Genomic DNA, 13453 nt, shown 5'->3' with positions numbered 1-13453 from the left:
CCTCCATTAACCTCTTCATTAGCATGTATGTTAGGTCATATTCTTGAATTTCACTTATGTTACGGTGTCCAGGGCTACTTGTCCTTGGATAACTGGGTTCTGGGGATGCCATGTTGTTTTGCCTTTTGTTGGTTGTACTTTTTCCGCTGGCCTCTACCCATCTCTCTGTCTCAGGTGTTGTCTATTAATTTCTGGTGCCTGCTGAGTCCTGGGGTGGTGAGAATCCACTTGGCGAGGTTCTGAAGTTCTCTTCTGCTTTTTGGGTATGGTCAACTGAATAGTGGTGCTTCTCAGGAATTGTCACAGTTCACTTCAGGTGTATGGACCTGTATGGTAACTGTGGTATTCAGGAAGGCTTTCCTCTCCTCAGAAGAGGTCCTGGTGATGGCTGTCCTGCTGCTGGGTTTCTTGCTCTGAATTTATTGAGCAGCAGCTGTTGCTCTTAAGGTGTAATTGTTGGGTGCAGCCCTCTTGGAGGACCAGGGATTCCCACAGTTTTGTCAGTCTAGCTAGGGATAACTGGTTGATCCTTGGCACAGTATCTGAGGGCTGCTGTAATGGCTCTCTGGTTTTTGTAGGTCTGAGGATGCAGCTGTGTGCCCCAGTGCCCTAGGGGTACTCAATAATGGTGGCTGAGCACAGTGCTCCTGCCTGCAGTAGAAGGCTAGAGCCTAGATTCTGTGTGAATCCAGAAAGTCTTTTGGTGCTGGGTGTTCTGAGCGTTAGTCTTGATGATCCCCCCCCCCCCGGCTGTGTGCTTTCCTCCTGATAGGGACACCCATTCTTTGCTTTGGGAACCGCTGTTCTGTCAAGGATGGTGAGTAGAACCTGCAGGCACAGACACTTTTGGCACTGCCTTTCTGGCCTTTGGGAGTCTGGGCGTCTGCCTAAACTGGGTAATTTTCCCGAGACCTTTTTTGGGTGGGGGTGTCGGCTGAATGCTCTGAGATCAGACCAGCTGATTCCCTCCCTGTGGGTTTGCACCCAACAGTGAAACTCAGTCTCTGGTCCCCTGGGACCCACAGTTCTATCTGGAGCAGCGAATCAGGTGAGCAGGCAGTGCTCTGTGCCAGAGCCTGGGTCCCCGGCTCTGGCTCTGGGTTGGCTCCTGGGGCGCCCGCAGAACCTGAGTCTTTTCCAGGGGATATCTGGGTGACCTAAGGTTGGTCCCAATTGTTTCCTGCACCGTGGGATTATCTCTCCACTGGAAATTCCAGTCTCTGATGTGGTGAGCACAGTTCAGTCTGGGACCATGACCAGTGCACATTGGCGTGTGGCTCTGGGCTGGCGACCAAGTGTCTGGTGGAATGGGGATCTCTTTTGTGGTTTAGCCGGGTGAGTTAAAAGCTGATTGAATCCCCCACCGTGGGGTATCCTCTCACCTGGGAAACACAATCCCTTGTGTTTTATGGCCCCTAGTTCTGATTGCTGGTCACTGTGCCGATACAGCTATGCTGCTGGTCAGAATGAGAGTCCTCCCAGTGCCGCCATCTTGCCCTGCCTCGCCTGTGTTTCTTTAAGAGCTTAGTTCACTTCATTTTTCTTTATTTCCATTTGGGAGGCCAAATCTTTGAGAGATTTATTTGTTTCCTCTTATCTGTTTGAATCTGTATGGCTATTTCTCTAGGAGATTTGTTGGTTTCCTCAAATAACTGGATAATCATAGCTTTAAAATAATTTTCTTGTGTTTCTGATGAGTTGGAGTCATTAATTTTGGGGGTTGCTGGTGAAGCCATGATATCTTGATTTATGTTGGTTGTGTTCTTTACACGACCCCTAGCCATTTGGTTATCCGTAGTGTTCACTGTTTATTCCTGGATTCTTCAGATCAGACTGGTCTTTCTCTGGTGTCCGGAGAATCCTTCAGGAAAATGGGGGAGGTCCAATGGTTTCGGTGTGTGTGTTGGTGATTCAGCTATACCTGTAGGAGGAAAGTTCGCAGGCACAGAAGGGCAAAGGCGGGTAGCGTGTGATTGAACGTATGCTTGTAGGTATGTCCTAAGGGACAGGGTGTTAGAGAATAAAGAGGCCTTCAGTGTGTGAGAGGGGTGCTTTTCAGGCACTGAAGGTGTTTCAGGCACTTAAGGGATCGCAGGCGCTGTTGAAGATTGTGGGCGCGTATTGTTTTTGCAGGTCTTCTAGGCTTTGGTGGCCATTCAGCAGGTTATCTGCCACTGAGGGGTTGGATGGCCCATACAATCACTGGCTGGGCGGCCCTGTGTAGTCAGTACTGTCACTTTCAGACTTGGGATTTGGAAAGAATTGTAATGTGGATCTGAGTCTCTGTGGCACTCTTTGGACGTGCGCTCTGGCAGGTTGGGGTTTCCTGCAGTGTGTGCATTCCGGCGGGACCCATTGGTGGTGGGGAGGGTGCACTCCGAGGGTCCAGAGCTTGGCAAGAGGGCGGTTACAGCTCTCCTCTGCGGCTGAGAGGCCTGAAGCCCTGCCTCTGCTCTCTTGGGCCCCTGGCACTGAGCTTTGCGGATTTGGGATCCAGGAAGGATTGTACCATGGAACTGAGTCTCTGTGGTTGGCACTCTGTGGTTGGGCCTGCGCTCTGACATTGGCAGTGGGTGTGCTCCTCTGGTGTGACAGGGTTTCCGGAGTTGTGTGCACTCTGGAGTGACTGGGTTTCTGGAGGTGTGTGTGCTCTGACCACGTGGGATTTCCGGAGGGAAGTGAGATCTGCTGAGCTTCTTGGGGCGGGATCTTGTCCCATGGAATGGGGGAGGGTGGGGACGCTCCTAGGGTCCAGAGCTGTAGCTTGGCAAGAGGGCCCGAGGTGGGGCCCAGGGTATGGGCTCCTCGGATGTGTGTCCAAGGGGTAGTGTTCAGCGGGCGGTTACAGCTGTCCACTGCTGTAAGGGGCCTGGAGCATTGTCTCTGCTATCTTAATCCCCAGGCTGTGAGCTTTGCACTCAGCTACCTGGTGTTGTGTGCAGGCTTCCCCGAGCAGGAGTCCTGGACAAAGGAAGTGCCCTACTTCATTTCCAGAGAAGTCCACGCCCGATCTAAATCTACAAGCACTTCATGCTTCTGTGGTGTCCCCTCTCCTTTAAAAATTCCAAAATTCCACATTCTAGTTTCTATTGTCTCTCCACTCACCAATTTCGGAGATTCATGTCCTCTGCCTCTCCAAAACGGTGTGCTCTGTTCACTGCCATCTTGGAATCCCAGTTCATGAGCTTCTGACTAGTATCACCATTAACCACCTGTGTAAGTCTTCTTACACTTAATTTCTCTATACAGTCATCTAGATGCAGCTTTCTAGCAGTGTTCAAATGTAGTAAAATAAGTAGTAAAATAACTTTTATTACCATCAGGAAATATTGATGAGCTGTGATTTAAAAATCTTAGTGCTATAGACTCTAGCCATAGTCATTAAGAGAGCTAGTGTAAGATGTCTCTCATGGCAGCTCAGTCTGCTAGTGAGATCCTTAATAAGGGGAACAGGGGCTGTTTCTGACATGAACTCAGTGGCTGGCTCTTTGATCACCTACCCCTGGGGGGTCAGTCTTACCAGTCCACCAAGGAAGATAATGCACCCAGTCCTGATGAGACCTGATAGGCTAGGGTCAGATGGAAGGGGAGAAGGACCTCCCATATCAGTGGACTTGGGGAAGGGCATAGGGAGAGTAGAGTGAGGGAGGGCAGGATTGGGAGGGGAATGGAAAAAGAAGGAGGAAGGATGTGATTGGGAGAAGAGGGAGAGGTCTACACCTGAGATACAAAGTGAATAAATTGTACTAAATACATGCATACATACATACATACATAAATGGGAAAATGAAAAAAGAAGGCTAGTGTATAAGCAGAATTAATTATACTGCATTAAAACAGTCAGAGATTTTCTTACAGCCTTGCTATTTGCTGCTAGACATTTTTACTTTATCCTGTAAACAGGAAAGCATTGAGTGGTCATGTATTTGCAAAATGGATTCTCAGATAGGTCTTTTGTTCATTTGCTTTCTATAATTAATAGAATCAATTTCATGCTAAAACCCAAAAGTGTTGGGATCTCTTATACATCCTTCTGAGACATATCAAGAATGTTTTACTCTGAAAAGTGAAAATATACTATTCTTCAATATGTCTGTAGATGAAAGTCCAGATAACATAAAACTATAACATCTATCCTGAGGTAAGAGATTTTCCAAAACTCAAAATCTATTTGCTATTACCAAAAACAATAAGATCTCAGGCAACAAAAATGTTAATTATTATTCTTGTCTTAGTACTGGGAAAAGTGATATTAAGGAAGCTTTGAAGATATTCTTTTTTTTTTTGAGTTTTAAAATGTTTTTATTTATGAATTCGTTTATAATTTCTTTTTTTTTGAGTATTTTTTTTATTTTATTTTTCTTTTTAGTTACATTTTGTTAACTCTGTGTCCCAGCTGTATCCCGCTCCCTCATTCCCTCCCCAACCCCACACTCCCTCCCTGGTCTCCTCCCTGCCCCTTTCCAAGTCCCCTGATAGGGGAGGACCTCCTCCCGTTTCATCTGACCCTGTTTTATCAGGTATCTTCAGGGCTGGCTGCAAAGTCCTCCTCTAGAGAATCTACAACGTACTTACCGGGCTTGAATTAGGCTATTTGACTGGAAGCCTGAATTGTGATAATTTTTTAAAATCAGTAAAATTGAATATTTTGACAGGCAAATGCTAATGGCCACTGGGAAATATGAGATAACTCCTGGAAGGTAGGGTGTGGTATAGGTAACTGACAGAAAGAATACCCTAGGGAAAGAACAGCAAGAGAAACAGAAAGGATACTCAATGTAAAATCCTGACAATTACAGGAATGGTTAGGACCTATGGAGATTATTTTATAAAAATTCTATACAAGTTTCTGTAATGGAAGTTTTGCTTTTTTTTAAAAAAAAAAAAACTCAGTTATGTTATGTAAATATGTTTTTGTTTTAATCCCTTTAGCTGGACTTTATTTTGGCCAGAGCTGTTAATTGTCTCTTGAGGGGAGTGTTTTTTGCCAGCTCTTACTGGCCCACACCCTGCCTCCTGAAGCAAGGAGAGGGGTGTGGTCTAGGGCTTTGAGGATATAAATTTGAGAGCCAAGAAAGAGAAGGGGTGGCTTGTGGTGTTGGCTTATGGTGTGTAGCTGTTTGGAGAGCTCAGAAAGACAGACAGTGTGGTGGTTTGAAGCAGACAGAGGGAGTAGAGTCTTGGAGGAGACTGCTGGATGTGTTTGCTGGGGATGAAAACTGATTTATCCCTAAATGCCCCTCCACCCAAAACAGCCAGGAGAAGTAAAGGGTTCTGTATCTCTCTCCCCACTAATCTTCTCTCTCCTACTTAGGGTTGGGGGGTTGGTAGAAAGAAGAGAGAGACATAAATACCTCAAATAAAGTAGAGTTTCAAAAATGAGCACTCTAAGTTTCCTTTGCATATTCAAGTCCTTCTGCACCCCAACGTTTAACGTGGTGTACAGAACATTGCAGTGCTCAGTAAAATAAATATATAAACATCTAGACTGAGCAAAGGGGAAATCCAAACAATGAGAAGCGTCATATTCAAGTTCTAGGAAGTAAAAGGAGAAATTAGATAAGCAGGTTGGTTTGCTAAGTTCTGTTGTGCCAAATTGGTTTGATAACTCGCAAAACCCTCAGTTCTGAAATTTCAGGCTATTTCAGACTGAAAAATCTCAATGGCTGGATATGAATAATTGCTGCCAGCATTGGATATGGACACTTAACTTAATTCTAAGGTAATATAATACAAATGCAATGATTCGTTAATAGTTCAAAACCTTTAATAGAGAGAAAGGGACAGAAACAGAGATAAAAACCTTAGTGACAAGAGATGGAGCAGGTACCAAAATGAAGTAATTTTAGCTGCAAAATTTGAGAGACACAGAAGTGTATGAAATGTGGGAGAGAGAGAGAAGAAATAAGGAGGGAGAGAGGGGGAGAGAGGAAGAAAAGGGCAAGGGGAGAGGGAAAAAGAGAGAGAGAGAGAACTAGAGCATCCAAAGTAAACACTTAAAAAACTAGATAGAAGTTGCTATTGTAACGTAAGATCTTAGCACAGAAATTGGAAGAATGCACGATGAGTTCCAAGGCTCCTGTAAGCAGATACACAGTGACATCATTTTACTGGCTTGACGCATCCGCTGACGCACATACCCGCCTATGTTATTGTCTTCTTGGGAAGGCCTGAGAGACCCACACTGAAGTCTTGCTCTTTGCCCAGACCACATTGACAGAAAGAGATATAAAATGCACCTGTTTAATTGATTTGATGCAGGAAGGTAAAAAAAAAAAAAAAAAAAGACCAGATAGTTTTACCATTTAATAAACAATTTTTATAACTGTTATCAAACACTTGCATTTTTATAAACCTGAGTTTCTCAAGCTAGCATTTATAGGAAATTGCCAAGCATCATTTGTAGATAAAAGCATAATTCAATATTTATGAAATGCTAGTTTTCTATAAATACATACATTTGGAGACTATCTTCTCACTAGTCATTAAAATTTGAACAGGGATCAAAGCTAGAATAATATTAACAATTCCTTGAATTTGTATAGCATTTTACATATTATTAATAATAGATGACATTTATTGAGCACTTAGCAAGTACCAGGTGCATTACATATAAATTGCCGTAAGGAATTCAGTTCAGTCCTAAAGCCTTTGCTTAACACCTACTGTGTGACAGATTACTAATGCTTGGTCTCTGTCTTTTAACAATTTCATTGTTAGTCTCAAAAATGTTGAGTTAATGCATTAATGAGTAGATGAAGGAGGAGATGAAGCAGTTCCAAGGTCTTGTGGGACAGTATGTAAATTACGAGGCCCGCCCTCCCCTTAGCTTTTATGACTTTGAGAAAAATACTTCATTTTCAACCTCTTCATCTGAATTTTGTTGAACTTAAAATATTTCTTATAAAAATGTGAAAATATTAACTGTAAGAGTAAAATGTAGGCTAAGGTCAGGTAGAAGGGGAGGAGGTCCACTACTATCCATGGACTAGGGAAGGGGCACAGGAGGAGAAGAGGAAGGAAGGGTGGGAAGGAGAGGAGATGGAGGGGGCTACAGCCAGGATACAAAGTGAATAAATTGCAATAAATAAATATATAAATAAATGAAAATAAAAAAGAGTAAAATGTTTGCAAAAATGAGGCTGAACGTGTAGTATAGTTATTGTTAGTATCATCATTACAATTAGAAAGCAATAATATCTAAGTCTTCTCCTCAGTTCAGTTATGAGACAAATGAAACTCTGGACATCTATAAAGATAAAGTGTCTACAGCAAAGACCACCAAAACACACAGCACAAAAAAGCAGGAAAGAAGAAAAGAATAGAAATATGCAGAGTGTTCAATCACTTATGTGACACAACATTGTCCTCTATACATATGTTTGGCTGAATTCACAGCTGTTCTTGTGTTTACGTGGCCCACAGATTATGGGATGGACTATAACTATACCTTTCAATGCCTTCCTAGGTTACCAGACATCGTCTATATTTAAAATATACCAAAGGAAGAGTAGGTGGAGTCCAATTTTAAGCATATTTTGAGAGATACATAATAAATTAAAATAAGACAAGAATTTTACCAAACATCATACTATAATTCCTATCATAACCAAATATTGGTTCAACTAAGCATAGAACTAAGTTCCCAAGTCCCTGAGAGGACAGTGCAGAGAGCCCAGGTAATAGCTATCTAGAAAACTCTCTGATTCATATTCCTCAGCTGTACTGAAGCTGTGCCCTGGGTAAGAAAAAGGTAAACCTGAGGAGCGAGTCAAATTTTCTAATCAGAAATGGATTATATCACACGGGCCACTTACCATTTTGGTCTGCTAGTAGATTTCACCATAGGCGCCATCCCATCTCTGTAAAGACTCTTGGTTTTACTGAAGTTAACAATGTTGAAAATGACCCTCTGTAAAAGAAACAGAAATTTATCAGAAGCCTTTTCTATGCAAATCAACACTTTTTGATAATTAAGACCAAAATCATAAGCAAGGTTAAAGGAAGCCACGCAGACTAGCACCCACAGTGCAGCAGTGATCTGGGATTGTGACTTGTTTGTGTCAGGCAAGATTGTTAGCGTACAGATTTTGTGATTTTTGGAATTAATTGCTACAGTTGACTTCCTCTTAATTAGTTTGGAGCCCTAAAACCTGACATTTATTTCCAACAATAATACTTCTGGGTTCTCTGACCTTGTATTATGAGTTGATAATGATTCCCATGTTGTAAATGGTCATAATTGTACCTACCTGGTGGAGTTCTGGTGGGAACTAAAGGAGTTACTTTGTATAGAGTGTTTACACTCTCATTAGACAATGTAGATTGTATATAAACTTTATCTACTAACCTTCCATCTTTTTCTAAAACAACCTAGAATTTGCCTGAAAATTAAAAAAAAATGTATTATGGTAAACTAGAGCTTTAATGTTCAATGAGACTAAAGATACTCAGTACAAAATTACAGCACAGATATTTCCCAGATACTTTGAACCTATTTGGCTAGATTTAGAGACATATGTCCTCCTCTGTGTTGTCCTCTGCTACAGGCCAGGCTGTGGGGCTCAGCCCTAATCTCATCATGCATTGTCTAACCACATGTACTTGATAAAATCCTGTCTGAAAGACATTGTACCCTTACTATAGAGGGTGGGGTGGGATGGAGTGGAGCGCCCAGATCCCTTTGTTTTGATGAATACATGTTTCATAAGGGGACACAAGAAATTGTAAAAGAAAGATGAAATAGATTAAAACACATCCAATACCACTGGAATATTCCATGATACCTGAGGACTAGGGCTAAGGCAACTAGAATAGATGGAGGAAAAAAAAAAAAAAAGGTTCTTAGAGTTTACCATTGTCTAGCTTTTCACTACACTTAGAGTGAAAAAAGATAAAACATAAAACAAGTCATGGAATCTTTTATGCAATAGTTATTTACATGTCAGGTATTACACATATTTTACATAAAATATCTTACATATTCTTCCATAATTATAATGGAAAATAAATCTTTGAGAGGCTACTTAACTTTCTCAAAGTTGTACAACTAGTAGATGATAGAAACTTATATTTGAATACAGGGGATAAAAAAGATAAGACAGCCAAGATTTTTGCCCTTGAGGAGTTTGCTTATTAAGGTTCTAATATAATAAAACCATAATGGATCAGTTTTTAATAAGGGCAAAAATAAAACATGATAGCAAATGTTAAGGTTTCAAAACTTTGTTTTATTAAAAAAAATCAAGATCGTTTCCTCTGTCTTTGTATTTGGAACTATCATAAATGGCTTTATTCCATGAAATAAGTTCTCAGGAATAAGTTTTGTTTCCTTTTCTCTTCAGAGACTCAGCTATTGACCCCAACTCCAGCAGTTTTGGACCTCCATTCTGTCATTACATTAAGTCATCAAGAATGTCCAAGGCTGCTCCATTATTAATAACGCAGACCTGCCGGTTGTCTATTCAATTACTTTTACCAAGGTCTTTGCTACTATCTGACTTAAGAAAATCAATATCAAGGGGACAAATGGCCTTTGAACTTCACAAGGCACAATTCCCTTTGTTCTTTTCAGATTTCAAGTGTCAAATCCATTTCCAGTGAACCTGGGATCAGTATTGCGTAGGCAGGAATTACATCATCAATAATAGGAGAAATTTAATAAAGAAATGATACAGTCACACAAAGCAGCAATAAAAAGCAGAAAGTAACTGAAATATTTATGATTTATTAACATCGTACTATGTGAATAGACATTTTCTCAAGTATTTTAAATATTTTACATTACTTAGATATTACATTCTTAAACAAAATTGCATATTTCTGCTCAGTTTTACACGCTGTGAAAATTAAAACTAATAAGAGCCTTACCCCATGGCAAGGTGGGGACCTTCAAGCTAGTAAATACTGGAAATGGGACTTAATTTGCTGCAGGATTCTCCATGTATTTGCAAGAAAATGCTTCACATCCATTCGTGAAGGCAGAAATTGGTGATAAGAATAAAATAATCACGATGAGAAATCTTATATTTAAAAAAGATCATTAGCTAATGATCTCTTACTATGTATCAATTCCCAAGTTAATCATTTCATTCATATTATTCTGCCTTGTAATTTAGAATCACCTGCAAAACTTGTGAGAACAACAGATCCTTGGCCTCCAATCCCAGAGACACTGACATTTGAAGAATACCTCATTGGTTTTCAGAGTAATGAACTTTGGAAGACAGAAGCTATTTGTTACCTCTCCTTGTTATAGTTTGAATATCAACTGTTCCCCACAGGCGGGTATATTGGGGAATTTCTTTGCTAGCTGGTGGGATTTGCAGAGGAGGTTGTTCCCTAAAAGCTCTGACATAATCAGTGGATGAGACCCTTAATGGATTCTAATATGCTAACATTTTGATAAAGTAAGAACTGGGACCTAGGTGGAGTAAGTGGGACACTATGTGACTTCATAAAAAGATGAAATTTATCCCTGGCTCTCCTACAAGTCCCCTGCAAGGTAGGAAGCAGCCAGTCTTTTTTAATATGGTTTCTCCTGAGTCACTTTAAGCTCAAAGGGACAGAGCCAAGGTCACATAAGACTGAAAACAACAGAACAAACATCAACACCAAGAAATAATCAGTCAAAAATAACTGAATGAGACTACAAAGTACTTTAGATTATAAAACCATGGTAGACTACAAAGTAATTCAATGCTACTCATAATTTAAATAAATGTTTTAGGTATAAGAGAACACCATCATTAACAACAAAATCCCACCCACTGACTTTTAAAAATGCAGCTGGATTTATATAATCTACTCTCAGGTTAAAATGCATAATAGATGTTACTGAAAGAATAATTAATAAGCTATAAACAAGCTAAAGAAACCCAGAATTAAGAACACAGAACAAGATATAAAATATTAACAAGATACAAAGAGGAAAGAAATAAAACTCTAAATGCATCTCATTAAAGGTTGTCTAAAATGAGACATGATAAAGTAGCAGGGGGAAAATAAAAGAGAAAAATGGCTGAATATGTGGTCAGGATTGATAAAAGAAACAAAACTTCAGATTCAGGAATTACAAGACCATCCAAAGCAGGATGTTTGAAAATATAAAGAAAAAAAAATATAAAGACAACAGTTTGAAGGCAAAACAGAGAAAATTCATGAAACCAGAAAACCATTGATTGACTATCACCTCAAAAATTAGGGCAAAATGCATTTTAAGGCAAACTAAACATAAACACTGTAGTTTCTGATCTTGTTTTTTGGCTCTCTGGCCCACATCCTGGCTTCTCCTCCTCCTCCTTTTTCCTGTTTTTGAGGGCTTATTTTTATTTTAAAAAATTGTGGTGTGTGTGTGTGTGTGTGTGTGTGTGTGTGTGTGTGTGTGTGTGTGTATGCATATGAATGCAGGGACCCACAGTGGCCACAAGGGAGTGTCAGATCCCCTAGAGATGGAGTTACAGTGTGTGCAGCCTCACTTCATGGGTTCTGAGGGTCCAACCTGAGTTCCCTAGAAAAGCAGTAAGCGTTCCTAAATGCTAAGGCATCTCTCCAAGTACTCTATTAATAAAACTGTCTCTATTACCACATCCATGTGTTCCTCGCCAAAGCCATTGTTGCGAGGAAAAAGAATTTGGGAATATCAGCTGTTACCCCCAACTCCAATATCTATTCATAACAATCTCTGTCCTTCCTGCCTCCTTCCCTCTCTATCTATCTATCTATCTATCTATCTATCTATCTATCTATCTATCTATCTCTATCTCTCTTTGTGTGTATGTGTGTGTGAGAGAGAAAGAGAAAATTCACCATACTACAGGAAAAAAAATAACAAACCCACAGCACTTAAACTAGTAATTTGCTGAGCAGACATGCAAATATTCAGAAAGTATAGAATATTCAAATCTCATAACTGATACAGTTAATCAAAGATGCTTACAAACACTTTATTTTATCAACAAACACATAAAATGGGAATATGAAAAATTTCAAATAAATAGGAATACATATAAAAATTAGTTATGTATATAATATTCACAAAACCAGTTTTTTCAATTATTCTTACATCAAGTCATAAAAATAATAGTATATTTCAAACTGATACCAAAATGGTCATGCATTTTAAAGTGTTAAGACACTCTCTATAAGTTTCCATATGTCAAAGAACAAATAGTGACAAAAAAAATTGAACATTTTTAGATGGGTAATTCACCATTACATGTGAGAGTTTGTGACATACAGAAAAAGCCATCTGTAGAAAGGTTATAAAGAAACAAAGACACACTGACTATCACAGAATCACAGGAGGGCAAAACAATGGAAGGACCTGGTCCCTTTGAAGACAGAAGTTCTGTCTGGGGTGTGGCCAAAAGCATTATTAAGAGAAATCAAACTTCTAATTCTCCATCTCATACCAAGTCCAAAGCCTACCTTTATAGTCCATGTGGCTGAATTCAGAGGACCAAGTGCTGGGGAAGATGTAGCACAGACAGTCTGGATTTAGAGATGACAGACACATCAGGGAGCAAGTGCCAGGTACTGTTACCAGACCTAAGGTCCAGTCAGGAGATTAGAAGATGCTTCTCTTGGATCACCAATTCCCAAAGGTAAGATATTTCCAAACAGACCCGCAACACTATCCCAATAACATGCCAGGTTGCTAACAGCAAAATACAGAGGGCAGACCAAGCCTTCAGTGAGTGAGGTCCTGAGTAAGTGTGGATTTTGAAATGATCGCGGCCTCGTGAAAACTCTGAGAGCAATTGGCCCATGATTAATTGATAAAGCTATTGCCCACATGGGTCAGGTACAACACAGAAGGCAAAGCTCTCCTTGGGAGTCTGGTATGAATGCTATGAACCATTTGTCAGGGTGTAAAAATACTAGCAGCTACAGCTTCGTCCTCTGCGATGTTTACAGCCTGAGATTGCAGGCCTGCACAGACCTTCTGGAAGACTAGTTGACCCCTCCCCCTGGGCTGTACACAATAAACACATGGGGGTTCCAGGTTTCAGTGGTATGGGTCAGGGAACCTTACACGACCCCAACTTTATTGTATGTGTGTCTGTGTATCTTTCCTTTATTCATTCCCTCATTGCTCCTAGCCAGGCTTCCTGAACCCAAGCCATGTAGGACATGCATCGGTAAAATATACTCAGTAAAGGTAGAGACCAAGGCAAGCAAACTTAAAAGAAACTGAAGAAATAGTCAATTTGAACTAGGTTCACAGAAAGCTAATATAACAGAAATAGAACCATGCATTAGTAGCAGGTCAGTTACGAAAGAAAAAAATATATTAAGAGTATTAGTGAGAATTTTCTAGCAGCAAAATATTAAGGGATAAAATTATCCATAGCAAAAGGTCAACAAGCCATATTTAAAATAAAGAGAAATATATAGCAAATTGCATAATTGATATTTTTATTTATAAATGTACACATGATTCAGAAAACAG

The 13453-nt window shown here is 40.2% G+C and overlaps 1 protein-coding gene across 2 annotated transcripts in view; it reads right to left on the bottom strand.

Annotated features, from left to right (window-relative positions):
- Agbl4 (AGBL carboxypeptidase 4) overlaps positions 1-13453 on the bottom strand; it is a 1202140-nt gene that overhangs the window by 703302 nt on the left and 485385 nt on the right. For both annotated transcript variants that reach the window (XM_055628940.1, XM_055628941.1), the window contains exon 4: positions 7818-7912. In XM_055628940.1, the coding sequence (XP_055484915.1) occupies positions 7818-7912 (95 nt within the window). The remainder of the gene's footprint in view (positions 1-7817; positions 7913-13453) is intronic.

Source organism: Psammomys obesus, unplaced genomic scaffold (assembly GCF_907164565.1).
Source record: "Psammomys obesus unplaced genomic scaffold, mPsaObe1.curated_primary_1811, whole genome shotgun sequence".
In the NCBI taxonomy this organism is placed as follows: domain Eukaryota; kingdom Metazoa; phylum Chordata; class Mammalia; order Rodentia; family Muridae; genus Psammomys; species Psammomys obesus.
This window is presented reverse-complemented; position numbering and strand designations above follow the sequence as displayed.